The sequence below is a fragment of the Osmerus mordax genome, chromosome 11 (genome assembly GCF_038355195.1).
Source record: "Osmerus mordax isolate fOsmMor3 chromosome 11, fOsmMor3.pri, whole genome shotgun sequence".
Classification (NCBI taxonomy): domain Eukaryota; kingdom Metazoa; phylum Chordata; class Actinopteri; order Osmeriformes; family Osmeridae; genus Osmerus; species Osmerus mordax.
In genome coordinates this window covers 17074704-17102606 of record NC_090060.1, presented here as the reverse complement: position 1 = coordinate 17102606, position 27903 = coordinate 17074704, and the positions used below count along the sequence as shown (strand labels likewise).

At 49.4% G+C, this 27903-nt stretch overlaps 3 protein-coding genes across 6 annotated transcripts; all 3 read right to left on the bottom strand.

The window, feature by feature from the left end:
* Positions 1-128: 128 nt before the first annotated feature.
* Positions 129-19853, bottom strand: timm50 (translocase of inner mitochondrial membrane 50 homolog (S. cerevisiae)). 2 transcript variants are annotated; one of them, XM_067246281.1, is made up of 11 exons: positions 19647-19853; positions 18495-18651; positions 17668-17699; positions 12868-12889; positions 7022-7080; positions 6467-6586; positions 5661-5765; positions 4522-4620; positions 1972-2128; positions 1650-1756; positions 129-1487 (listed from the first exon to the last, which is right to left on the bottom strand). In XM_067246281.1, the coding sequence occupies exons 1-11, from the start codon at positions 19851-19853 to the stop codon at positions 1479-1481; spliced, it is 1074 nt and encodes a 357-aa protein (XP_067102382.1). In that variant the 3' UTR covers positions 129-1478. The 2 variants fall into 2 exon arrangements, with proteins under 2 accessions (XP_067102382.1, XP_067102380.1); XM_067246279.1 differs by having other exon boundaries at positions 129-1382.
* Positions 19854-20489: 636 nt separating this feature from the next.
* On the bottom strand, positions 20490-23996 carry zgc:171927 (uncharacterized protein LOC100124616 homolog). Of its 2 annotated transcripts, none has more exons than XM_067245844.1 (6): positions 23884-23996; positions 23409-23481; positions 22304-22399; positions 22036-22131; positions 21422-21553; positions 20490-21301 (listed from the first exon to the last, which is right to left on the bottom strand). In XM_067245844.1, exons 1-6 carry the CDS (start codon positions 23895-23897, stop codon positions 21080-21082), a joined length of 633 nt encoding a protein of 210 aa, XP_067101945.1. In that variant the 5' UTR covers positions 23898-23996; the 3' UTR covers positions 20490-21079. The 2 variants fall into 2 exon arrangements, with proteins under 2 accessions (XP_067101945.1, XP_067101944.1); XM_067245843.1 differs by lacking the exon at positions 23884-23996 and adding an exon at positions 23571-23755.
* A 324-nt stretch (positions 23997-24320) lies between these two features.
* On the bottom strand, positions 24321-26545 carry zgc:113149 (uncharacterized protein LOC541363 homolog). 2 transcript variants are annotated; one of them, XM_067246792.1, is made up of 2 exons: positions 25747-25878; positions 24321-25317 (listed from the first exon to the last, which is right to left on the bottom strand). In XM_067246792.1, exons 1-2 carry the CDS (start codon positions 25760-25762, stop codon positions 24644-24646), a joined length of 690 nt encoding a protein of 229 aa, XP_067102893.1. In that variant the 5' UTR covers positions 25763-25878; the 3' UTR covers positions 24321-24643. The 2 variants fall into 2 exon arrangements, 1 of the variants encoding a protein (XP_067102893.1); XR_010877801.1 differs by lacking the exon at positions 25747-25878 and adding an exon at positions 26500-26545 and having other exon boundaries at positions 25267-25317.
* Between the last annotated feature and the right edge of the window lie 1358 nt (positions 26546-27903).

Genomic DNA, 27903 nt, shown 5'->3' with positions numbered 1-27903 from the left:
ACTCACTCATCAACAGACAGCCGCTGGAAAAATGCATCAACGTCACATGGTTGAAATACTTAAATTATTGACTTATCGCCAGTCAGTCATTCATTCCAGGAAGAAAGTTCACACCTGGAGCAAAATGGTTAGGATTTGGAAGGCTTTTTGCCAGGTATTTATTTAGTTCTGTTTAAATAATTGAGCCAATAATCAAAACAGACAATGGAGAAGAAAATCCCTCCAAGACACTAAACAGGAGAGGATCAAGTACCAAAGCAAAGAGTCGGCTTCTACAAAGATATACGCCACTAAATACCCCACATCATGGGAAGTATTTTGTTGTAGAGAAGGTCCAGGTGATCTCCGTGATGTAGGATAAACCACACACAGTTCAGCACCTGGTAAACTGACTGCTCTCCTTTATTTGGGACTTGGTGAATGAATGTTTCACATGAATATAATCTCACAGAACATTCAACAAGCACACACTCGAGCACAGATCCCAGTTCTGCTGATTATACGACCCAATGACCCCCCCTCCCTGCAGCGACAGATCCCAGGGCTCTCATTGGCTTAGAGGAGAGATAATCTGTCATCCACCACTCAGTCCTTGTGCATCGGCTCGTCCCGCAGTCACACCCCGTCTGATTGGCCGAGCCCAGCGCCTGTCCAAACCACGGCGATCTCATTGGTGGAGAGCGGAAAAGCGCCGTTGCATGCCTCCCAGAACGAAACGTATCCGATAGCAACCATAATTATACTTTTAAAGTTCTAAACCTTGGGTCAGCACAGTCTCGTTTACATTTGCATGAACAAAACAGAACAAAAATATAATAATTCGAAGTACAAACATGAAATCAGGTGATAGGACGTGAGCCCAGTCCGCCTCTGTGCACGGAGACCCAGATCTCAGAGCAGGAGTTGCAGGTAAGAAGCCCTGATATCTGGTCAGCCTCCGGACCACCAATGAGCCGAAGCTGATGAATGTCTCTTAACCAATCAGCACCCTTTAGGATGTGTCCGGTGACAACAGAGAACCAATAGAAGCATTAGGGGGAATGCGCTGCCTCCACCACCTCCAGACCTAGGAAGCTGCTCCTCATTGGTGCACAGGTTATGATGATTTAGGTTTGCTCCTCTACAGTCCCGCCCCCCGAGGCATGGTTTTGGCAGTCCGCTCCATCTGATTGGACGCTTCCGGACAAGCTCGCAGGTCCCGCCCACCCGGATGACTGCGGCCGCGGTCCCATTGGTCAGACACGTTGGAGAGGTGGGCCGTGATTGGTGGGTATTGGGACCACTCACTGTTGCTTGGAACGCCAGAACCTTCCGGCGATGGAACCTAAAGAGATGCCCTGCTTCTTCTGTTGAGCTAGCTCTGCTAGCCTCTGTTCCTCCTCCTACACACACACACGCACGCACCCACAATTAACACAAACACGCACAAAGACACACAGAATCAACATAGACAAACAAATACACACAAACACAGACAGTCAGTTTTTCTAGAAGTGATATGAAGATTCAAACACATACATACAAGGCACAAAGAGTGAATTAGAGAAAGAAAGAAATGGTCATTTATGGGTTAGACACATTAGAACTGATCTGGCGTGCGTGTGTGTGTGTGTGTGTGTGTGTGCGCGTGCGTGCGTGAGCACACACACCTGTGCCAGCTGTGCTTGTCTGCGTTTGAAGGCCTCTATGGGGTCCTCCTCCAGGGCGTAGTTTTCTAGAACTCCTCTGACATCATCCACTCCACTCAGAGCTATGGCTGGAGAGGAGGTTGTTACGGTTACAGGAAGAGCCAACATAAGTCTACCTCACACATGTGCATGTTCAGAAACTCTCAATCGATAAAAAGATAATCCTCGAAAGATTCTCTCTCTCTCTCTCTCTCTCTAGATACACCCCCTCCAAAAACCACATCTTGCTCGAGACACACAGCTTTGGTGTAACTGACACACACACACACGCGTGCTCGCTCACTCTTGAGGAAGGCGGCGAGGTCGTAGAGCGTGCGGTCCTCCGAGTTGCCATCCCACTTCTTGAGGGCCATGCCGTTGAAGGGCTGCAGGCTGAAGGCTTCTCTCTTACAGTCCACCACGATGATCTTGGAGGTGTCCCTGTTTAGACACGACACATCCTGGAGGGGGGGGGGGAGTAGAGAAGAGACAAGAAAAGGAGGAGAGAGACGAAGAGAAGGAGAGGCAGAAGAGATGAACGTTTGAGAGAGATGTCGTCAAATACAGACATGACACAACCCCTTCCTCTCTCACGCTCTGCAGGGAACCACCACAAAGGTTAGCCCATACTGATTATTTGCCTTAAAACTGTGCTGATGTGTCCACTGGAGTTTCCCTTACTACCACCTCTCACACACACACACACACACACACTAGCATGAGTGAGCAGCAGCTTTGGGGGCGGAGGGGGGGGGGGGGTCCAGATGAGCCCAGCAACAGCGTCCCTCTCCATCTGCCCCATTAACCCCCCCCTCACAAACACACACCAAGCACACAGACCCCTCCTGCATAGGCCAGCTGTACCAGGGGAAAGTGTGTGTGTGTACCTGCATGAAGCGTGTTGGCTACATGAACGTGTGGGGGGGGTGTGTGTGTGGGGGTGCTGGGAGCTCTTGTTACACAGCAAGCCTCTATGATCTCTGAACAGGACAACAGGCTGTGAGGTGTCTCCCCTCTCTCACACACACACACACACACAAACGTCTGGTCTGTATGGGGGTTCAAAGGGTTGGAGAAAGTTGGTCACAGTACAAAACCATTTCTCAAACTGTTAACTTCTGGATAAAACTTGCCATGATACAAATCAACGATAAAATAAATAAAATAAACAGCCAAGCTTCTGAAACTTTTCAGTTGGCAGTTGATGACCCTCTCTTTGGACCCAGGACCCCCTCATATGCACCTGTGACAAGCCCATGACCTCCACTAACTGTCCCGCCTTGGAAGATTCTAGCTCCTAGCCCCCCCCCGCCCCCCCGTCACGGTTGGTTTGTCCCAGTGTCTGAACGCGGCCCTCGTCACACTGACCCGCAGCATTATATTGGCAGATCACATCTGTGTGTCCACACTGTTTGGAACCTTCTTCTGACAGAGCACCATCGAAATGCCCTTCCCTGACAGACCCTCTGCCTGGGGGGGGGGCGTTCAGACCTCCCCCCTCCTCCCTCCCTCTCGTTCCCTTCCTACCTCACTGTTGCTTTTTTAGAGGGCCAGATGGAGGGCAGGGGGGGGGGGGTCACAGAAAACGAGGGAAAAGGAGGGATGGGAGAGATGAGCAGGAGGTCAGAACTGTGGTGAGAGATGCATGCTTTCAGGAGGGACAGAGAGAGATCATGGAGAGGACAGTGAGGATGCAGAGACAGTGGAACCACCACTTTCACACAGGGCAGTGCTGGGAGGTAGTGTTGTGTTCCTTTAACCACGCAGCTGTATGAACATGTAAACATAAAGTCAGAGCTGCCGTAACCGTCTCCGTGCCGATAGGGTTAGCTATGTTTATGAATACAGTCCTGAATCTGTTGGGGGTTATTCTGGTGAGGAAATACCATTTATATATAAATAAATAAAAACCTGTTCCATGTAACAGTTCCTGTTAGTCTACGACTAAGCCTAGCTGCATCATGAGGGAAGACAACAGGTCGGTTAACACACTTCTTAACTGTTCAATTCTCTGTCTCTGCTGGAGAGAGAGAGGGAGGGGGAGAGAGAGGGAGGGGGAGAGAGGGGAAGAGAGAGAGAGGGAGGGGGAGAGAGAGAGGGAGGGGGAGAGAGAGAGAGGGGATGGGGGGAGGGGGGAGAGCGGCAGGCATAAGGTTAATGAGGCCCGAGAGAGGGACAGGGGGGGAGGGGGAGAGAAACCTCCATTGTGACCGCGGAGCAGGAGGGGAGGAGGAGGTGATGGAGGAGAGAGAATGAAAGGAGCAGCAGAAGGATGGCTCAGGAGGAGACACAGGGGGCCTGGCGGCATTGTGACGCCCGGGTCAGGCTCCGGGGGGGGGGGGGTGAGAGAGGGACTCTACAGTTGTGCTGGGCTGTAGGAGAGCAGTACAGTGACATGAGGGCTTTAGCTGGGCTGCTGTGTAAGGGACAGGACAGACACTTTCAGATCAAGGACTGTGTGGGACTGTGAGTGGGGGGGGGGGGGGTCATGTCTCCAGTGCGTGTGAGACTGGCGTGTGTGAGACAGGAGCGTGTGTGAGACTGGCGTGTGTGAGACAGGGGTGTGTGTGAGACAGGGGCGTGTGTGAGACTGGCTTGTGTGTGAGACAGGAGCGTGTGTGTGAGACAGGAGCGTGTGTGTGAGACAGGAGCGTGTGTGAGACAGAAGCGTGTGTGTGAGACAGGAGCGTGTGTGTGAGACAGGAGCGTGTGTGTGAGACAGGAGCGTGTGTGTGAGACAGGAGCGTGTGTGTGAGACAGGAGCGTGTGTGTGAGACAGAAGCGTGTGTGTGAGACAGAAGCGTGTGTGTGAGACAGGAGCGTGTGTGTGAGACAGGAGCGTGTGTGTGATTACCTTGACATGATGTCCCTCCATGTAGCGTGTGGCGTCTCTGAACAGGCGGTACATGACAAAGCCCTGAGGGTCGATGCTGTCAATCAGGGGGTATGCCGTCTACAGGAACACACACACACACACTTGAGTCCTTTATCACACTTCTAACGTTTCCTTGACTACCACAATATTCCGGACTGAAGCATGCTGGGTAAACGTTGGGAGTGGAGGAGAGGATTCCTCACTGAGGTCTCTCCCCCTCACGCTTGTGCTTGTCTTCTCTGAGGGTTCAGATGTGTTTAGCTACACTTCTACGGATGTGTCAGAGGCACTGTGCCAGTGAACAGGGCTGTACAAACACATGGGATTTGAGTGTGTGTCGATGTTTACACCAGTCTTGGCAGCCAGTCCATCTTTTATCTCTCTCTCTCTCGTGTAAACCTACACCATCCCCACACCGACACCCCTGCTTGGACTGAAACGATCCCAAATGTTCAAACTGAACCCATAAGATCCAACGGACCAAACTGAAGTTGGAAACGGTCTAAACAGCCAATTAGACTGGAGGCCTCAGCTTCATTAGCATGTGAATGTGGTCCTGGAGAGAGGGGTCCTCGCGGGCGGAGGGTGGCCTGCTCTGTGCCTGACTGAAGGCCACGTGGGTGGGCTGTTAGGAGCGCAGGAGGCCCTGGGGCGCTACGGCTGCCAAGATGGTAAACAAACAAGTCAACAATGAGGAGCAGGGGCTGGGTGGTTTAACGGCTTGTTGAGAGAGCCAGGTCACAGTACAGCAGACTGGACCTGGAAGTGGTGCTCTGGGGGAGAGCCAGAAGATGTGTTCGGGCCTGGAGCCCCATAGCCCAGGAGGGGGAGGGAGAGGTGGGGGGAGAGGTGGGGGGAGAGGGACAGTGGTCACAACAAACAAGCGTGGGCAAGCTCCGACTGAATGAGAGGGTGGATGTGGTTGTCATTGTCGTTGACGAAGGGGCACGCCTCAGCATGCACACACACGCACACACACACACACACACACACACACACACACAGGAGTTGTTGCAACATATGGTGGTGTGTGTGTGTGTTAACGTGGTGTGTGTGTTAGCGTGGTGTGTGTGTTAGCGTGGTGTGTGTGTTAGCGTGGTGTGTGTTCGCTTGCTCACCATGCCGGTCTCGGCGGTGAAGATGACGATCTCGTAGAGAGGAGCGAGCTGCTGGAACAGGTAGTCGATGCCCGGACGCTTCTTAAAACGCCAGCCGGTCGCAAGCTGGGAACACACACACACACCTTGTGTCACAAACAGCAAACACAGAAGTGAAGCAAGAGAGGCCAGGGGTCCTGGAGGGCTGGGGGCTGGGGTCAGGGCTGGGTCCTGGAGGCTGAGGCTGGGGGCTGGGTCCTGGAGGCTGGGGGCAGGGGTCAGGGCTGGACCACACTGGCGCTACCTGTCTGTTGGGGTATGGAGGGCGTTGTCAAGCAGGTGTCAGGTTACAGCCTTGCTGCAGCCCACCTGTCACCTGCACGCGCCCCTCACAAGCACACCTGGCCAGGTGAGGGAGGGGGGGCAGGTGGGAGGAGGGGGGAAGGGCAGACAGGTGGAGAGCACAGGTGAAAGTGTGGAGGGAGGAGATGAGAGGATGAGTGTTTACAGAGGGGGAAGCTGACAGGTGGTCCTCACACACACACACACACTCTCTCTCTCTCTCCCGCTCTCTCACACACACACACGCACTCCCCAGAACAGATGGCCTAAACCACAGAAGAAGGAGAAAGGAACAGGGTGGACATGTGTGTGTGTGTGTGTGTGTGTGTGTGTGCGTGAGTGTGTGTGTGTGTGTGTGTGTGTGTGTGTGGAGGGGTGATGAGGCAGGGTTGAAGAGAGGTGAGATTGGGGTGAAGAAGTAGAGGTGAGGAGCGAGTCGCGGCAGGGCGAGGCAGGGCGAGGCGAGGCAGGACAGGGCTACGTACCGACCACTCCGGGTGCAGCAGCACGTCTGTGAGCTCCAGCACCAGGGTGTAGGGGGGCTGGTAGTACGGCTCCTTCAGGGGGTCTGGCAGCAGCCTTGGGCTAGTGGGCTCCATGATCATCTGAGGGCGCATACATTTGACATCATCACTACTGGACCACAGAGGTCTGCTGTGGGGGAACAGCTGGGGTTGTGCAGCGTTTGTATATTGCTGTACCTGTGTTCTGCTTAATGAACACAGGTGCCTGCTGTCTGGCCCTACTGCCTCTTAACGTTTGTTCCAGGCTAGATTTATAACTGCACCATTAAGCACTACTGTGGACATACACTGTCAACATACAGCACCTTCACTGTAGAGCAGAAACCTGTAGAGACACGTGTGTGTGTGTGTGTCTGTGTGTGTGTACGTGTGTGTGAAGAGAAGCCTGTTCAGAATAACTGACTGTTTATTCTTGTTATGCGTCTGACTAGCCAGGAGAACCTACTATTTCCACAACACTTCACCACCAATCCTTAACCTAGATGAGTCCGGACTGACCAATCACAGAGTAGGTACCTGTCTGTAGTCTTGGAAGTACTTGAACGTTCTCCTCAGCTGTTGGACGACCTGTGGGTCTGGAGGAGAGAGGAGCGGTCAGGCCAGGTCTCCAGGGACAACAACATTACATACAACACTGGGGGGAAAACGTTTCTATTCTATACTATCCCTTGTACTTTATAAGTAATGTTTTACAATGCAAACAGCCGGCTTCTCTATAATGCCAGAATAGGTAGAGATGCAGAACTAGACTGTATCCCTCCATGGAACAGGTATAACCAAGTAATTAGTGGGTTCCTCTGGCAGAGAGAAGTGGACAGAGGAAGGAAGTCCACAGATGTAGTCCTAATGAGCAATAAAGAACTGCATCTCCCATGAGACCACAGTGTCATTACAGCAGATCTGATCTGAGCATTGCTATGGCAGATGGCATTCCCCCCCCCAAGCTAAAGCACGCAGCAAGGGACTCTGGGGGGTTGAGTCCTCGGGGACAGGAAGACGAAGGAGCGAGAAGAGAGAGGGAGATGGAAAAGGAGAGAGAGAAGTGGAGGAGGAGAGGAGTGTTGGGACAGCGATATAGAGAGAGAGACAGAGAGAGACACAGACACACACACAGAGGGAGAGACACACAGACAGAGAGAGAGAGAGACAGACAGACAGAGACAGACAGACAGCGAGACAGACAGAGAGAGACAGACACACAGAGAGAGAGACAGAGAGAGAGAGACAGAGAGAGACAGACACACAGAGAGAGAGAGACAGAGAGAGACAGACACAGAGAGAGAGACAGACACACAGAGAGAGACAGGCAGAGAGAGAGAGAGAGAGACAGACACACAGAGAGAGACAGGCAGAGAGAGAGAGAGAGAGAGAGGCAGAGAGAGACAGGCAGAGAGAGAGAGAGACAGACACACAGAGAGGAGTGTGCAACAGCAGCGTGGACGCCTCATCCAGCAGAACGCGTGTGTTATCACCAGGGACCCACGTATCACCCACGTGTTTGATTAGTCCTGGAGGGCACGCACGCACACACTTCCAGGGAGCGTGGGATAGTGACCGGGCCTGTAGACTAACTTCTCCCCTGAGACAGGAGTGCCACGCTAGGCCGGGGGTGGGAGTCATGCACCCCCCCCTCTCCAGGACACTGACACGTGTGTGTGTGTGTGTGTGTGTGTGTGAGAGAGGAAGGATCAAGTCAGGCTTTTATCATGCTAATATCAGCATGGGGGGCTAATGGAGGAGGGCTGGATAGATGGATGATGACGGAGGATGAGGAGACAAAGATGGAGGGAAGCAGGATGATGGTTTGGTCAGCTGAGGGGGGGGCGGGCGAGAGTGTGAGCGAGCGAGCGAGAGAAAGCGAGATGTGTCTATATACAGAGACAGAAAGAAAGCATTTACAAGACCGTCAGAATAGTGATCAACAGCCTTCCATCCTTACCCACACTAGGGCCTGGCTGTACCAGCAGAGCTAACAGCCCACACAGAGCTCCCCAGCCCAGAGCTCCCCACCCACACCCCAGAGCTCCACACCCAGGGGCCCCACACCCCCAGCACGCCTCGCTGACCCCTCTCTGAGGTAACCAACACAGAGCTGGGGCCTGACGAAGGCTGGATGTTGGAGAGAGGGGGGCTCTTGTGCTAACCTTGTTTGTCTGTGTAATAGAGAGGAAGTCTATTGTAGCTTGGTAGCCACTCAAGAGGACTGGAGGGAGATGGACGGATGGAGGGAGAGAGGGAGGGAGAGAGGGAGACAAGGCGGCAAGGAGGGTGTAAGAAACGGAGGGTTCCCCACCAAATTAGTGAGGGAGTGAGGGAGAGAGAGTGAGTGAGGGAGTGAGGGAAGAGGTAGATCGATAGCTGGGCCTCCTGTCCAAACAAAGCCTGCCTTTAATCCTCCTCTGAGGTGGCATATGCTCTGCTAGTTTGCCAAAGACCATTATTCCTCTGAAGCTTTTCCTCTCCCCCTCCTCTCCTCTCTCCCTGCTTCTCCACTGCTGTCGCCCGCCCGCCCAATCGCTTCTTTCTCCTGTTGTGACAAACGGTGCTCATGCCTGTCACCCTCTCTTTTGGGGGGGGGGGGGGGGGGGGGGGGCTCTCTCAGTAGGAGGGGCTCTCTCTGTGTTAGAACAGCAGGGTTACAGCCAGGGGACAGATAGGGACACAGGCCACTGTGTGTGTGTGTGTGTGTGTGTGTGTGTACACTTGAGCTAGGAGGAGAGAGGAAGAGAGAGGAGGGAACAGGAGAGGAGGGGACAGGAGAGGAGGGGAGGAGGGAACAGGAGAGCTAGGACCTGGGCTGGGGTGCGGAGGAGACAAGCTACACGTGTCAGGTTGTTTGAACTCTACTGTAACATCCTGTCCATCCCTACTAACTGTACTGTAACCCACCCCGTCTCTACTGTAACTAGCTTTCTGTATCTGTGCTGCCATGTTCCACTCAAACAGTGTCAGACTCAGAGCGTGTGTTGTGCTGCTCCACCCCAGCTCTGATGCACTACTGTCACACTCATATTTCATTCATTTAGCAGACGCTTTGATCCAAAAGCAGCATCCAAACAACAGTATATCTACTCTCTACCTGGTGTTAGGAAACAGGGGTCTGGATGTGGTACCAGATGTTGGTGCTGTGCTACAATCACAATGTGTTCTCACTGGATGTGTGTGTGTATGTAGATGTATATAAATATATGTGTGTGTGTGTGTGCGCGCGCGCGTGTGTGTGCGTGTGGTGTGCGTGTTTGTGTGGTGTGCGTGTGTGTGTGGTGTGCGTGTGTGCGTGTTTGTGTGGTGTGTGTGTGTGTGTGTGTGCGTGTGGTGTGCGTGTTTGTGTGGTGTGCGTGTGTGTGTGTGCGTGTGGTGTGCGTGTGTCATCTCCATCTCAAGGGACAGCGCTGTGACATCACGCCATCACCGAGGCGTCCGACGCTCCGATGCATCATGCCACACACACACACGCGTGACCCTTAACCCCTCATGACACCCCATCCCAATGCAATACCCCATTCCTCCCTCCTCACACACACGGCTGTGAATGCCGTCACTTGGCATGGTAACGTGGGTCACGCCTGTTAACCGACCAGACCATCACAGTAGTCCCTGAGGACCCCTCCACCCCTCCTCCCCTCCACCCCTCCTCCCCTCCACCCCTCCTCCCCTCCTCCCCTCCCACCCTCCCACCCTCCGCTTACCTTCTGCCACTCCCGAGGGAGGGGAAGCGTGGAGAGGCAGCGTGGACAGGGAGGGGGGGAGGGAGGGGGGGAGGGAGGGAGGGGGGGGGGCGATGCACAGCCACCTCCATGTCCCCTTAGGGACCCTGATGTTTACCCCTGCCCCCCAGTAGCCCCTCAGGTCATCAGAGGTCTTTATGAGTGGAGGGAACGCCCAGGGTGGAGGCTAGGCTAGGCTAGGCTACACTACGATAGGCTACATTACACAAGGCTAAGCTAGGCTAAGATAAGCATCTCTCCATTACTGCCACGGGAGCGTCAGCACGCCGGACCGGGCCCTGAGGTGATTACAGAGACAGACAGTGGAAGGGGTACCTCAGGGAGGGACAGAGGGGCGGGGAGGGAGACCGGCAGACAGGGGTATCGATAGGGCACCTAGGAGAGAACGAGCGAGACAGGAAGAGATAGCAATAAAGGAGAGAGAAAAAGGGGGGGGGGGGGGGGGGAGTGCAGAAAGAGTAGGATAGAGCTGGTGATATGATCCCTCGGGGAGAGAGAGAGACAGAGAGAGAGAGAGAGAGAGAGAGAGAGAGAGAGAGAGAGAGAGAGAGAGAGAGAGAGAGCGATGTGACACCTGACGAGGCGAGAGAGAGGCAGACAACAGAGGGAGAGATGGTGATAGGGCCCCTCTGGGAGGCTGTTAATAAAGAGGTCATTATCGGGCTCTCTGGGTGATATTAGTTTGATCCTCCTCCAGCCCTCTGAGGCCACATCAGCCCTGCTGGACCCCAGGGTGGCAGCTGTGCCTGGGTTAGCGTCTCTGCCAAGCCCTGGGGAGACACCTCGCCTCCAAGCCCTGCCACAGCGGGCCCCGGGCTGAAGACTGGCCCTAGGCCCCCTGGCTGGCCCCATGCTCAAAACCCCTCGTGCTAGAAACTTGCAGGAAGACAGGAAGGTGAACACACCAGCCTCTCTCTAACCCTCCCCTCACCCTTCACAACATCAGTAGATGTGGAGGTACATCTGCAGGAAACGCACTGTTCTGATATAGAACGGATGGCCTTAGGGGAAATCAGAAAGCATGGCTGTTGAGGATGCCAGTTGAGGTATTTTCTGCGTGTGAGTAAGTGAGTGTGTGTATATGTGTGTGTGTCTATACACGTGTCCCTGGAGAGGTCTTGCAGCCAGTCGGGCTGGCTGACAGGATGACTGATGGCGGCAGGGCAGATGGATGCTGGCAGACAGGATGAGGGATGGTGGCAGGGCAGATGGAGGCCGGCTGACAGACCAGGGGGCACCAGGGTGCTCTGCCTCTCTACGGGGGCAGCTGGCACTGCCCCCGCACCGGGCACCAGGAGGGTGGCATCCTCCAGGATCCATCAATCATACAGGAGACCAGCCACACACACACACACACACACACAGAGACACACACACACACACACACAGAGACACACACACACACACACACAACCTCCGCATGACAATGCCACACATGCTCAGGCAAAGCTGAGCTCATCTGGACACAGTGAGAAAGGGTCGGTGTGTGTGAAAGAGAAAGATGTGTGTGTGTAGGATGAAGTGAATCATGAAGAGAACCTATGAAGGAGAAAGCGTGTACTACACCCCCCCCCCCCCCCCTCTCCCCTACACTTATGAGAGCACTTCAGTGCCACCAGTACAACTAACCCCATCTAGGGTTACATGTGCTCTCCCCAGCCAACCTGACAGGCAGGTCTCCACAGCTCTGCTGCCCACTCTGCAGTCATGCTCCTGGAGATCTACATTCCTGGCTTCACTCCAGCACAGCTAATGATGAGCTAGGATGTGTCCTGATAAAGGTTCAGAAGTGGAGGTTGAAGCAAAAACATACAGAAAGCCAACCAATTCAAGACTGAATGGAATTTCAGTGGGGAATCTTTGTCACCACCTGAAAGCCGTGCATGTGCGCGAATATGAACAATCTACCAGAATGCGTTTAACAAATCCAATGCCAGGTTGGTTAGAATTATGAAATGTTTATTGTAGGCCAACAGAATAGGCCGAGTATTCAGCCATGTATTCTTAATGTCCTAAAAACACATTGCTTTTTGCACTGCATCACACAATTGTATCTTGTACCATTTGTATTTTTTGTAAATATTTGTATTATTTGTATTTTTATATTGTAAATTACGGCAACTTATATTTTATATTCTATTGTATATTTTACTTTAATTCTAATTCCACTTAGTATTGCTAGTTCCACTTAGTATTGCTATACTTTTAGTATAGTTAGTCCTCATATTTAAATTTAAGATTCCTATATGTTTAATGTATGCACCTTCCTGCCAAAGCAAATTCCTTGTCTGTGCAAACTTTCATGGCAAATAAAACCCATTCTGATTCTGATGTAATAGTTGTTTATAGCTAACTCACTAAACATATTTAACTGTTTTCTTGCGATCCCATAAGCATAGGCTACTTTTTAACGCTAAAGTTGCTCTTCCTTGGCAAGGCACTGCAAAAGTTGGAAAATTCAACTAATGCGACACACCGGAGTTACCCAATCCAAATCTGTCCGAGTGCGGTAGATTAGCCGCTTCACTTCGCACTTCATAAGCAATGTTAATGATAAACATTTTAGGCCATACCGCCCAGCCCTAGCACACACACACACACACACACACAACAGGTAGTGCAGCAGTTACTCACCAGTGTCAAACTCATCTGGAATCTGTTAGAGAGGAAAACAAGGAATTAAGAGTTAGAGAACATGTGACCGTTAACACAAAACCACAACAAGTCAATAAATAATAATAGTTCCTCTCGATGTTGTAAAACAAAACGACTGTAAGGCATATCTTACATTAGGCACGCAAACATGCTGATATCAACAACTATGTGAAAATGATACCAGGTCATATGTGGCTTCGAAATGGGTTAAAAAAAATATATATACACTATTTTAAAATACTATATATTATAAAGATAATGCAGACGTCCTGAGAAACTGCTTGGGATTCCTATGACCAAACTAAATTTGCCAAAAAAACTGTAATGTTCTCTCTCTCCATGTAGCAGTGAGTGGTGATTTCAAACAACAGTACAAAGACATTTCAGCCTACCCCTGCTGTTCATACACTGAACTACAGTTTATAAGAAAGTCAACTGAACTCTTTTATTGTGAAAGGTTGATTAGAATCTGCTTACAATAGCAACTTTTGCAGGAAGCAGCATATTGCTAAGATGTATTAGCACAGTCAAGTTCCAGTAAAACTGTTGAATAGCAGGGTATTGCTCAGGCTGTAGGGCATTAGGGGAAAGGTGAGCCAGTGAATTCAGCGACACACAGGTGTAGTGCCCCCTCTAGTGGTCAGATGATAGTACTGCATGCCTTTGGATCCCTATAAGCACTGAACTGTTGAATCTCCATGCACGTTCCTGGAGAGCTCCCATCCTGTATGTACCATCCCGAGCCTAACCCAGCACACAACCACTCACATAACTATCTGACTGACAATCTGGATCATGTTTGTCACCCTCCTGTAGGTTGAAGGGAAACCCTCCTGGAGGGTGGCTCTCCAGGAGGATGTGTAAACAAAGTCCTCTCTCCTTGTTAGGGTTGTGAGAAATGAGTGATTTGAGAAAGACGGGATTTGTGACCGCTCGTCTTTCCTCCACAAGCCACTGCTCTCCCTGAGCCAATCCAGTGAGAGAGATGACTTCCTGAACAGGACCCCCCCCCCCCCGGGTAGCTGGCTGCGCTGCTGCCTGTCAGGAACTCCCCCAGGGGCAGGGGAACACTAACTCAGTCAGGTGGCTGAGTGGTGAGGGAATCGGGCTAGTAATCCGAAGGTTGCCAGTTCGATTCCCGGTCATGCCAACTGACGTTGTGTCCTTGGGCAAGGCACTTCACCCTACTTGCCTCGGGGGAATGTCCCTGTACTTACTGTAAGTCGCTCTGGATAAGAGCGTCTGCTAAATGACTAAATGTAAATGTAATGTAAATGTAACTGGGCCAAGCCTCTATCCTGTTAAAGCAGGAAGGATAGCCGTCTCATCCAGAGATAAGCTACTGTGTAGACAGGGAGGGAGAGAGGGAGACAGAGAGAGACAGGTACTCCCGGCTCTGGTCCTGTAACCGCTAACCGACTTCTTTTCGGGGACATTTCAATTGTGCCAAGGTCATTTCCTGACCCCTCTCTCTCACCGTCTATCCAAATAAAGCACAAACACCTAAATAATCTATATATCAAAATAAAAAAAAGAAGAGATATATAAATGTAGGGTTCAATCCACTTTTCTGTTTTGGTGGCCCAGTTCCCACGGAGACAGGAGTGGAGTAAAGGACAGACAGTTTTAGTTCCCAGACCAGAAAAGATCCTTCTGTGCCTTTAGAGAGTCGTTATCTCATTAAACCCTGGTTCTCACCAGAGGGCCACTTGTGAACAGTGATCTAGGCCCATTACAGGACGGCAGGGCGGGCTGAGCTGAGCTTCCAGGGGGAGAACCAGGAGGGAGGTGTGTGAGGGCTCGTTCAGGGGTAATTGACACTCCTGTATCGGGTAGAGGGGCCAGGAGGCTGGGGGAGGGGCCAGGAGGCTGGGGGAGGGGCCAGGAGGCTGGGGGAGGGGCCAGGAGGCTGGGGGAGGGGCCAGGAGGCTGGGGGAGGGGCCAGGAGGCTGGGGGAGGGGCCAGGAGGCTGGGGAGCGGGGCGCAGGCCTGTTCCCGAATAACGCTGGGAGAGCCAGTTCACGTGGGAACACACACGTACACACACACACATGCGCGGGCGCCATCACACACACCTACGGCCCTGGGTGAGGGAAACAGGAAATGGACACAGGGTTAGTTCCAAGAGCCCTGATTTAACTTCCTGGATAACAAAATGGCATGGTGGGAAATAAAATCAATCAATCAATAATCCAAATAGCCTCCGGATAGCCTGTTGATGGTCTATAGCTGAATGCACAACTTCAACCCTTTTGTTCAAATCATTCAAAAAGAAACCCAAACGGATCTCAAATGATTATCTCGATTCTGAAATGAAGACAATGATGGTGCACTATGTACAACAACTCTGGTGTTGAAGGAGATGCATGGCTTATTGGTGCCGCCTGTACAGCAGAAGTTCCTGAACACTCCAGGAAGACCCAGACATGAGAACAGGCTTCTCCTCCTCACAAGCTCACACCTTGCCTCCTTCCTCCATCCATCCCTCCAGCCTCCCTCCCTGCCTCCCTCCACCCTGCCTCCCTCCCTCCACCCTGCCTCCCTCCACCCTGCCTCCCTCCCCCCAGCCTTCCTCCCTCCACCCTGCTTTCCCTCCCTCCACCCTGCCTTCCTCCCTCCACCCTGCCTCCCTCCTTCCCTCCTCCATCCCTCCCTCCCCCCTCCCCCCTCCCTCCCTCCACCCTGCCATCCTTCCTCCACCCTGCCTCCCTCCCTCCCTCGCTCCTCCATCACACCAGCCTCCCTCCCTCCACCCTGCCTCCCTCCCTCCGATTCGAAGACAGGAAGGCAGTCCAGACGGGCACACTCCAGTCACACCTACCGCACCGCTGTCACTTTGAAGTGGACTAGCCAAGCCGTGAGAGAAGTGTGCACTTTGAAGTACACATCTTCCCATACTAACACCTCACAGCCCTCCCTGGCACAGGCCACAGCGTCCTGCGAAGTGTGCCCTTTGAAGGAGCCACCAGAGGAAGCAGCCTTCAGGTGAGAGAAGTGTGCCCTTTGAAGGAGCCACCAGAGGAAGCAGCCTTCAGGTGAGAGAAGTGTGCCCTTTGAAGGAGTCACCAGAGGAAGCAGCCTTCAGGTGAGAGAAGTGTGCCCTTTGAAGGAGCCACCAGAGGAAGCAGCCTTCAGGTGAGAGAAGTGTGCCCTTTGAAGGAGCCACCAGAGGAAGCAGCCTTCAGGTGAGAGAAGTGTGTCCCTAAGTACCTTCATCTTCCTCCACTAACACCTGTGCACTCTTTGAAGTGGCCAACCCGTCATGGTTCACAACTTCCTGTGAAGTGTGCCCCTTTAAAGAGGCCCTGACAGGAAGTACACTTGGAGAGTGCTCCTTAAAGTCTTTTCCTATTCCCATGCCAACACCACCGAACTCTGGCACAAGCCACAGGCTCTGGTTTGCACTGAAGACGTGAGAAAAGTGTGCATCTTTGAAGCCTCCCCTTCTAGCACCTTCTACCTCAGGCACAAGCCTCAGGCGGCTGAGAAAGTGTGCTCTTTGAAAAGATGTAAGAGGATTTAGCATCTATGTGGCAAAAGTGTGCTCTTTTAAGTGGTTTAGAAGGTGAGCAGATATTAAGGACACCACTGGGAGAAGACAAAGATACAGTTTCCCACACACGGAAAAGTTATATTAACATAACCTTTAACTGTTTCTTAAAACTTTGCCTGCCTATCAAGGCAGCAAGACTTAGTCATGGGCTGGTTGTAATCTGTGTCAAGGACACTGACCCAGAGACTTCTGTAGAAGTCACCCACGTTAAAATGTGTCATAGCTTGGCAGTGGACCTTAGTTAAAAGGATTTTAATTCATTATAAAAAATACTACCAATACTTACATATCACGTCAAGCTAAAGGCTATTATTATCAGCTACTGGACAGCTGGACCTGAACCAGAGGTCGTGATGAGAACCGGTTACCGTTCCCTCTCTCACGGCACCCACCCTTCTCCTCTCCTCCAATCACAGCTCGGAAGTGTGTGACACCACACCAATCAGACTCACCTTGGCACAGGCCCCATGTCACACCCGGCCCAATCAGAAGTGTGGCCTTTGAGGGGATCGTAAAGGAAGAAGGCAGCATAAGTGTGCCCTCTGAAGTATTCACACCTCCAAGCTAGTTTTGGGGATCGTTTCTCTCTCTCTTTTTTCTTCTGCTAGGCCAAATTTTAACTTGAAAAATATGCACTGTTAGATACTTCATAACATTTGACCATTTGGCACAAGGCAGAGCAGCACAAACCTTCTAGTGGCTCCTAGTGTTAACAAGCAACACAGCCGGCAGTTAGTTAAAGGGATTATAATTATTAGCCTTAAAAAAATACATTAAATACTACATAATACAAATAAAAAATCATGTCAAACTACAAACTAAAGACCTCAACCACCAGTACTCAACAGTTTGAGCTGAACCAGGGGGGGGGGGGGGGGGGGGGGGAGAACAGGCCAGCTTCACCTGTGAGAATTAACACAAGGCCCCTGCCTAGCGACTGAGAGAAGTGTGCCCTTTCAAACGGTCACACGCCTCGAGGCCTGGCGAGCCGTGCGTGACAAAGGACACACACAGAGACAAAAGCTGGCCAGGGGATCTCGCAAGGCGTGAGAGGAGTGTGCTCTCTGAAGCATCTTTCTCGTGTCTCCTAACTTGTTGTGGGCACATGCCGCATATCACAGACGGTTGCCAAGTGTGTCACGCATGGAAACCAGTCACCTCCACTGAGACTGACGACGCAAAAAGCCTGTCACATTATTCATCTTTTGCTTACACTGGAAACTTACCTTGTTTCCTTGCTCATCCACTGAATTGCTCCCTGTAGAGTAAAACAAAGAAAGAGGTATTAAAAACACAACTTGGAAAAAGCTAGTCAAATTGCAACCCAGTTCCCAAGACTGAATTCCCAAAACAGTGTCCAGGGAACAAACCCTGTAGTAAAGAAAAGGTCTTGTTTACCAGTACACTCCTAACATAAGTCCTATGATTACGTACCCATCCCAGGGAAAGCCCTGTTGGCCTGAAGATCACAGGCCACACATCTTCAAAGAGATTAGCATCCACAAAAAAAAATGTCAAGATATATTCCACAGAGAGGAGAGCGGAGGAAAGTGACCCTGGTCTGCCGGCTATCTCTGTCAGCCTGGCCTCGACTGTGACGGCCAGGTCAGAGGCAGTCCTTGACTGGGCTGTCAGACAGGACACTACTGCCTCCTGACATCTCCTCGCTCGCCTCTAGTAGGAGGTGCCATCCCTCCCATATCTCCACAGCGGACGCCTACAGCCAATCCTGAGCCAGACTGGCTGGACCTGCCCTAATCTCATTGGATGTCGGCGAAGCCACTGAAGATAACGATTTGCATAATGCTGTATGTGTCTCAACTGATCTAACTCTCTAGTTTCCCCTTCTAACATCAATTCGTTGCAGGGTTACACTGGAAACTAATCAGAAGCTAACAGTCTGGTATGACATTAGGAAAGCAAGACAGCCAAGGAAGGATATCAGTGAAGGAGAGATCAGAGACAGAGAAAAGAACAGACAAAGAGAGGGAAAGAGAGACCACATACAGACAAAAATAAGATAAAAAATAATACAATTTAAGGTCTGACTTACCGAATATGTAGACCATGCCTACGGCCCCCCCTAGTCCCATTAGCCCAGCCAGCCTCAGGACGATCTTCTTGGCATACGCTGTGTTCTCCTTCTGCTTCGTATCCCCACCCTGGTCACCCTGGTCACCACCACCCTCTCCATCACCTTCTGGAGGGGTCTGGTCATGGGACACACACACACACACACACAGATTCTCAGATCACTCATTCAGTCTAACACTAAGGAGCTGGCATACTTCTATGCTTCAGATTAAACCATCTATAAACTGTACAGTCTGAATGTGGCACTCTCCAGAACTCGTTTCTCAGAAGTTAGTCTGGGTCCAGTTTACAGAGTTACTCATTTTAGATGCCCCGTCTCCCTGACAGACAACGAATGAGCTTTCATAGAAGTGTCAGATATTGGTAGAAGAAAAAGTGGAGGAATGCACTAATAAGGGGGGCGGGGAGGTTAAGTGACCTTCAGAAAAACTTCAACGTCCATGCTAACGCTACCTAACTAGCTAAACGTTTTCAGTTTTACTAACTAGCCAACATTTTCCTGCCCGGTAATATCAATAAGCTTCTTTTGAGAGCTTGATGTCACGTCCGCAGTGATGATTTCGGCCTCCCTTATTTGGTTCCAGTCAACGGCTAGATCAACGGTTGAGTCTGTCTGAACGTATTGATAACAGTGTATCTTAAGCACATCTCTGACTTCAATCAGATACTCCAACATAATCCGCAATGTGCACATAGATTAATAGCTATCTTGGACGCTAAAACAACCGCAAAAACACAAGGACACCATTAAAACCAACAATGAACGGACATAAATTGGCTTGGTACCTGATTTCCATTTGAGATTACAATATATTGACCATGAACCCAAAACAGATACAGTAGCTTCGAACGTGCTAGACTAGTAATCCCAGCTCATGAGTAGCCAGTGTGGGTTGTACGACACCGGGCGAGTGAGCATGAAGGTGTCTTACGAAACATGACAGCCATTACAAATGACAGTTCTTTGAAATCAAACGATAGGTCTGTTTCCGAATACAACCAGCTCCGCCTGATCACTAAATGCACATTTACGACGAGCAGCCCAACGACCACACTGTACCAGGCGGAATGTCACGAATCAAGATGCCTATCGACTACTGTAATAACTCACCTGATTCTTCTGTTGAAGCCTCTCTTGCAATATCGCCTGAGCGAGGCCGCCTGTGGAACTCCCTTCCACCGTGGTGGGCCGTTCCGTGGACAGCCCCCGAATCAGGTCCGTCACTGCGGCGACCGAACCTCCCGTGGTCCCGTTTCTGAGACTGAGAAGGCCCCGGCTCGCTCGGACACACATGGGGAACATAGACGTCGCCGACATCTTGAATGGGACACTGCCGGTGAACGTAACGCGAATGAAAGGGCAAATGCGGCCGATTGGCTTGTGATACTTTGAAGGACGGACGTAAAATCCAATAGATTTCCAGACAGACCATGTGGTAGAAACTTGGGCGGTGCTAAAAGCACTTGCTCCAATCGGAGAAAAGATAGCGTTGACCTTCGAATGCAATCCAAAATGTCCATTATAACTGATGGCAGTGCTTTCAGTCAAAGTTTAATCACGTTCACTAAAAAACACACCGTACAAAGAACAATATTACTCAATCTAAAGCTTAAATCTCAGAGCTCCAAATTAAATGCTCCGGACTTAAAGCTCATGCAAAATTGATTGATTTCAATGTCCAAGTTAGTCTACTTACAAATACGTATTAGTCGACTAATATATAACCAAAACCTCTAGGTAAATTTGTAGCCAGTAAACAAGAAAAATCATATTATGATCATTACTAACTGCGGCATTACATAGACTTGCCACAAGATGACGCAGAAATCCATTCAGTAATGTAAGACTCGGAATGCTCTCTCAATGTACAGAACGTACTGTACCACTGGGGAAAAACTTGTTCCTAAGTCACGTTCACATATCACCGACAAAAACAAATGACTGTATAGGCTACTATGACATTTATTGATGATTACACAACAAACATTGATCAAATGTGTTAAACGCAAAAGGCACCTGTTTGGATAATCTTTTTGTGGAATGAAAAATGTCAACATTTTTTACAAACGTTATCTATAACACAATCATTTACAATGTGTTGATATCGGAATACAAATCAATTATATTGGTCCTCCACTCTCATCCGAAGGTAAACAATGGAGAAAATGCACGACACTTTCTCATATGGATGCCACTTGATTGTTGTAATATTTATTACTGGAGGGCAACATTAAGTCTCAGAAATATTACTTAAAGCTATACATCTTTTTGTTAATAGTATCTTTTATTTAGGTAGTTTTTTAAGTGGGGTCACAATTTTTAAGTCGAGGGATTGAGCTGCAATTTAAAGTAGGCCTATCCCTGAGCCTCAGTTCTGTAACTGTCTGCACTCTTCTCAGTTAAGAGTTTACTCACAGTACAAAATACACTGAGCTGCAAGTTTCAGATTTCAAATTTCATGTATAGATCTTCTACCCTTGCTGATCTGAAGAGATGCAGTTGGAACAGAGAGACAAGGAAGAGGAGACTGGTCTGGAATGGCGTTAGCAACAGTTGTTGGTCTCCTGTGCTGAGGGTTTTTCTCCTCCAGGCCAGAGGGGGGCGCTGTTGATCTTGGAGCTGGCCTTGACTGCCTCGTTCTGGACCCCTTCGCTGCCCAGTCTCTTCTGAATCTCTGCGGCCATGGTGAGGAAGGACCTCTCCACGTTGTCGGCGTTCTTCGCGCTCGTTTCCAGGAAGGGAACCTTGATGGACGCTGCAAAATCCTGTAATCGCAACCGGGGGCTGTGTCATTACAGGCTTTCAACTGACATTATGAGGCTGTACAGTACTAAAGGACACACACACACACAGACACACACACACACACAGACACACACACACACCTGAGCTGTAGCGCAGTCCACCACCTTCTTGGAGGCGAGGTCACACTTGTTTCCCACCAGTAGCTTGGAGACGTTCTCGCAGGCGTAGCGATCGATCTCCTCCAGCCACTGCTTGACGTTGTTGAACGACTCCTTCACAAGACATCAGAAGACATAAACAGTAGCAGGAGAGCTTACAAACAAGGGGATATTAATCTTAGGGTATATTCTTGTTTACTGGACACAAGGTAGCTATAGAGGTTGGGTGATAAAGTAGATGGTTGGGTGACTGGAAGTAGACTGTGAATATGACATTAAGATCTTATTTTAGGCGTGAATTTAAGTGCAAAAAATAATTTGAAACATTGAAATTGAAGCTTAAGTTTGAGTATTATTCTGTTCCTATATTCTGTTTCAGTCCCTAAAGGATGTTTAGTTCCCACCTTCACATTCAAAGAGATCTGGATAGACTAGGCAGATGAAAGCAATCTGATTGTAACGAACCAGCCAAAGGGCAAGTATTGCCACTTACATCCTTATAATTAGCTTACTCTTTCAGATTGAAATTGTTTAAATTGGCCTTGAAGGTTGTTACGGTACTTTTCTTGTAGCCATATGGTTATTCCATCACTCACCTGATCAGTGACATCATAAACAATGATGATGCCATGGGCTCCTCTGTAGTAGCTGGATGTGATGGTGCGGAACCTTTCCTGGCCAGCCGTGTCCCACTGGGGAACCAAAAAGAGACGCACACAGCTGAACCCAGCCGACACAGTTCAGGACCATACCCACTGAAGGCATTTTCTAAACTGTCTCTGACTGCGTTCGCATAAACAGTTACTTAATCGATTCATGAAGTTTCTCTCGTTAAATGCGAGATTTGTAAGAAAACAAACTCACGATCTGCAGCTTCACGGTCTTGCCCTCCATCTCAATGGTTCTGATCTTGAAGTCCACCCCGATGGTGCTGATGTAACTCTCAGTGTACGTGTCATCCTGCAGGAGAAAACCCCAGATCACTACCTGTCAATCACACTCTCACAGCGGACTCCAGACTGCGCTCAAGATACCTGACAGGGGGCGACCCGGATACGATTAGCGCGCGTACCCTGTAGACTGAGGCCCTACCGCAGAGGCCTGGGCCTGAGTCTAGACTGGAACCTGGGCTGCAAGCCTTCCCCTTGCTCTGTCTTTGTACCCTTCCTGTGTAACCCTAACCCTGTACATAAACAGTCCAATAAAGCCTGGAAAATTCTCCAAAATATATAGACTTAGAACTCTCTGAAAGAAGTAGTAATCCTGTGTTCTCAATTTAACCTCTAGAGAAGCCATTCCCGACCTTTTCCACTTTGCGGTTTTGTAGCTCGAAACGTACAATTTGAACCCCTTCTCTCTCTTGCTTGAAGGGCAGCAACATAGACTCTAATATACATTGTTGATTGTCATTTTGGAAAGGCCCGCCATTTGTGTTTGAAAACTATTGTAACTGCTCGCTACAGGAAATTGTTTGCCTTGGTTTATGCAATATGCGGAAGTGATGCATGCCTAGTGGATTGAAGTGGGCGTATGCAAGTTAAGGCGGAAATCAGTCTCAATCTCAGTTGGTCTTTCGTCAATGTGCCAAGCGTAACTATTGGCGTTTCGGTCATGATGAATTAAAGGCAAAATGTCATTTTTTCATTAGTAAGCATTTTAATAATCATGTAGGAACAGTATATATAAATATTAGGATATTTATTCATTTTTCATTCTTTAGCTCTCATTGGTTTGGCGGCCCACCTGTATTACCCTGGCGAACCACTAGTGGGCCGCGGCCCACAGGTAGGGAATCGCTGTTTTAGAGTGTTTATTTCTATTAAGGGAAACAGCATTTAAATGGTGTACAATGCTACTGTGGACCAGGACAAGAACCAGGATATATGAGTCAGCTCTATACAGGAAGAGTTTTGGTTGGAAGTCTCTGGGCTAGCTTGGGTAATAAAGTCATAAATAATAAAGTACCTACTGCGAATCGCAGGAGCAGACAGGACTTGCCAACGCCAGAGTCTCCAATCAGAAGCAGCTTGAACAGGTAGTCACTGTAGGAAGACAACACGGCATTGTTAGTGGACATCACCAGGTAAAAGACATACCTGAAGACCCAGAGAGAGAGACACACACAGCCTACCAGGCTCTGTTTAAAAGCTTTAACAGATTCAGATACATACAGCCTTTTTAAAGTTATCTTTCTGTGTATCTTTCAACACCCAGTGCAGTTCTGGATAAAGAGGTCCTTGAGAGACAGCACTCGACAGGGCCTTGTTTAAAAACTGATAACGGAAGTTAGAAGACGACTGGCCTAAGAATTCTCCGATCCAAGCTCTCCAGTCTCTACTGATCCAAACGGGCAGTTTAAAACTCTTAAAAACAACAAGAACCCAAACACGACACGAGATCAACACCAACAACCACATCAACCAACAACCACCCTCACTACTCACTACTCTGGAGTCATGGCGACGAGATGCCTTCGCACAGATGGTCACAACTAATAAAAAGTAAACAAAACAAGAGAAGACTGGTGTTTTATCTTTGGTCTCTGCTCGGTTGTTCCGTCCTTCAAAGGGCAAACAGCAGCGAGCTGGTATGATGAGTAGCGGGCTCCATTATTTATTAAAGAGCCAGCTCAGGTTACAGCTGGACATGTATTACCTGTCTTAAAGCTGTAGCTCCCTGTTCAATGACACGGTGATGTGGGAGACCCTGGAAACTAACGCGTAACTTTATTAATCTCTGCTACCTACCCAAATCATACACCTGTATGTTACCTACCTACTCACACCAACAAACCAACCAGTCAGTTTAGGCTACTCATTGATAGTCCCCCAAGAACAAGTTTAAAAAAGATTTTGATTTATTATTGGAAATTAATCATAAAATGAACGTAACACAAGTAGCCCCATACAGTAACTGTATTTTCTAAGCATCTCAATATAGAAAATCTGGAAAAGGATGTTTTCTAAACTAAATAGGGCCACAGTACAGAGGTTGTCACATCTGGGCTCCTTTGGCACCAGGTTAATATCAACTGGCTCACAGGCAACATTTGAGGAAAATGAAAAGTTCAACACATCCCTATTAAATACTATTTTGATCATATAAACAAACGGCCCAATACAAAGCAACATGTTATTACCCTTCTCACATTGTCAGCAGCACAGGTGATCAAACACGCCCATCACCCCATGTGTGTCGCGGGCCTTAAAGCGGCGGATCGACCTTGTCCCTGAGCAGCGAGAGAGCGTTGCTCGAGAACAGTCTGAGCGTGTCCACCATCTCTCTCTGCATCTTCAGGGAGTCGTGGGAAAACTGCCTCTGGGTCTCCACCAGACACTGCAGCGACCCGGCCAAGGACCCCAAGGACCGGGACACGTCCTCCAGCAGCAGCCTGCCCTGGTGCTGCTCCTCCAGGCTGATGGAGGCACAGTGGGACAGCTCCTCCAGGTGCTCCACGCCCAGCCTAGGCTGAGAGAGCTTCCCGACTGGTGTGGGATGGAGGGGGGAGGAGGAGGAGGGGAGGAGAGGGTGGTGGCAGGCGTGCGAAGGGGCGGGGCGGATGGAGGAAGCCGGGTAAGATGGAAGGGGAGAGGATGATGAAGAGGGGAAGGCCGGGAACGAGGAAGAGTGTGGGGGGATAGAGGAGGAGGAGGGGTATGGGGGGGGCGGAGGGAGGTCTGAGAATGAGTCTGGGTGAGATGTTGAGGGAGAGGAGGGGGCTGTAGGGTCGGAGGAAGAGGAAGTCCTTGTGACTACGTGGGCGATCTTGGGTGAGTCATCCAAGGGGGGATCCAATGAAGGAAGGACTGATCTGGAAGGCTGGAAGGCTCCCATGTGACTCTGCTCTACTGGACTTGCGTCCACCTCTTCACTCCTGTCTGAGAGACACACATTTCACCATTTGTGTTGTGTGTACATTAGCCTATCACGTTACAAATGCGGGTTCTCAGTAGTATGACTACAGATCAACAGTTTGCAGGTTCAACCCATTTAATAAATACATAGTTTTACGTTAATACTGTGATGTGTGTACTTGACAGAGGATAACGATGTGATACGCTTCAGACTACAACGTTGCAAAGCAGATGTCAAACTTTTGGCCAGAGTTCCCCCCCCCCCCCCCCCCCCCCCCAAAAAAAAAAAAAAAAAACCCAAGTAACATGCTAGTTATTTTCACGTAATGGACTTGCCCCGATGAAAACACTACAAACAGCCGCGTTTGCTACAAAATGTACTTGACAACTGTGCATTCAAACACCTCTTCGACAGGCAATTTGGAAACCATCATTGTTTGAGCGCATTTTTACCTTTACAGGTCGCCATAAGATTAGGGGTGCCGTCTTCTTAACACTTCAGTTATGGGTTAAGAGCAAGAAAGTGATTTTTACAGTTGTCTGTTTCTGGCCTCATAAAATATAAGAATAATGCGACAAATTAACGAATCTACAGCGTATACAATTTCCTTTCGATGATTATAAAACCCACAAACACGCTGTCAACCGGATATATTTTCTCTAGACACATTTTACAGAAATACGAAATCCATATCGTCTTAAAATGTTTGAGTCTGAGGCGATAACAACTTCACACTTCTTGTAAGTGTGGTGGGAAGATACCACGGTACATGCCTACCGACAGAACGCATACGCAATTCCCGCGGTGAATACGGCAAGCACCAACGCACAGGCTTGCAGACACCGTATTGATTGTAGAAAATACTGCCACCTAGTCTGGCATTGCGATGATCAATGAGCGTTGGGACCATAGTCCAATTTAGACCAAGCGTCAAAGCCATAGACTCATTATTTGGTAGACCAAGGCCTATGGTCATCAGAATCTGACAGAGACCAGATACCTGCCAGAGCCACTGGTCTCTCCGACCATAGTGCCAATCTGAGAGGCCTCTGCCTGACTGAAATAATAAACAGAAGCAGGGACCGTTCCAAAACTGAGGTATGAGCCAGCATAGCAGGTGAGCAGAGTGTAAGAGGGACACAAGTATGTTTTGGAGAACCTACTGGCAGTCAAGGGTGGCACTTCAGGAAAGGTGGTTGATACACTGGCAGTCAAGGGTGGCACTTCAGGAAAGGTGGTTGATACACTGGCAGTCAAGGGTGGCACTTCAAGAAGGGTGGTTGGTACACTGGCAGTTAAGGGCAGATTGCGGATCTTACATACTTTGAGATGGGCCACAAAGATCTGCTGTCGGTATATCATTACAGAACAATATACACAATGGTAGTGTGATTTTGTCCTGCAACCTAGACCGCACTGGTGTATTGTATAATCTGAAAAAACAAAACAGACAATCACTCCCTTAGTTACATTAATGCTTTAGATGAAAAGTTTGATGTTTTAGAGAAAAAACACTTCAAACATCCAACAGAAAAATCTTGAATGATGTTACCGTCATGGACGATGGCTCTTGATAAGTGACGCTGAAGATGATTCTGTAATTTACTTCTCTTTGAGGGTTTGTAAGAAGTCGTGGTACAGAACGGACAGTGGTACATGGAACAGCAGACGGTGCATTTGTTGACAGCTGGTAATGTGCTACCTCTCTGTATTGTAATTTTGTCATCTGAAGAGAAAATACAATTTACATTAGATGGGAGCGGGAAAGAGGGAACAGGTGTTAATAGTTCAACAGAGAGTTTAGAGAGAGAAAGACATACGCACGCCTATTATACATGTTTCTTTGGCGTGTTCACACAAATCCAATATCTACTCTAATGTTTCTACAGATTCCATATGGAGAGTGTTTTAATGCAAGTTGTAAACAGGGTCAGAAGAATCTCTCACCAGAAGAGCCCATCTCACGAAGACTTGAGACAAACAAGAGGAAAATAATAATTACATATATTATACTTTTATTGACTCTTGATGTAAATTATAGTGAGGCATGAGGGGACCAATTACTGTACAGTTTGAAATGAACGAATGACTCGAATAAAGATTCGTTTATTTTACTGAACGAGATTCAAGTAACCGAGTCAGTAAAATGAATCCAAACTTCACATCACTACGGGGGTAGTGCAGTGTCCTGCACATCTGACGTTGTCTGTGTCACCCCCATATCCACTGTTTGTAACCGACTGCCTCAGACGTGTGGCAAATTGCTGAACCGTCTCACCTTGATTCTGAGAAATCGTCTGAAACGCATGCCGAGCAACTGCAGTGTTGACTTGGGAAACGAAATAAACATTCAGTGCGGCAACTGCGGCCGCGTAGTCTGACACGTTTCCAGTGTTCGGCAATGTGGAAAATATATCTTGTACATCCGGCCCCGCAAGATGCAAAAGTAAAGCGCGTCTCTTCTGCTTGGTCGCAGCCGAATCATTATCGAGTATTAATCCTTTCCCATCGGCATACAACTCGAAAGATGTTAGCCACCGCGTCCATCTTGGGCCTCGCATAGCCGGCTCAGAAAAGCAAGAAAAGGTTGCCGTTCCGGATTTCTCCAT

What these genes read in the sequence shown, in the direction of transcription:
- zgc:171927 (XM_067245843.1), bottom strand. Translation starts at nt 23,608, where the DNA reads ATGTATCTGAATCTGTTAAAGCTTTTAAACAGAGCCTG. An exon ending in GTCTGCTCCTGCGATTCGCA is followed by an intron (nt 22,400 to 23,408) that starts GTAGGTACTTTA and finishes TTTCTCCTGCAG; the next exon opens with GATGACACGTACACTGAGAG. An exon ending in AGACCGTGAAGCTGCAGATC is followed by an intron (nt 22,132 to 22,303) that starts GTGAGTTTGTTT and finishes TTGGTTCCCCAG; the next exon opens with TGGGACACGGCTGGCCAGGA.
- timm50 (XM_067246279.1), bottom strand. Translation starts at nt 19,853, where the DNA reads ATGTCGGCGACGTCTATGTTCCCCATGTGTGTCCGAGCGAGCCGGGGC. An exon ending in AGGCATGGTCTACATATTCG is followed by an intron (nt 17,700 to 18,494) that starts GTAAGTCAGACC and finishes TTTACTCTACAG; the next exon opens with GGAGCAATTCAGTGGATGAG. An exon ending in GACAAGCACAGCTGGCACAG is followed by an intron (nt 1,383 to 1,649) that starts GTGTGTGTGCTC and finishes GTGTGTGTGTAG; the next exon opens with GAGGAGGAACAGAGGCTAGC.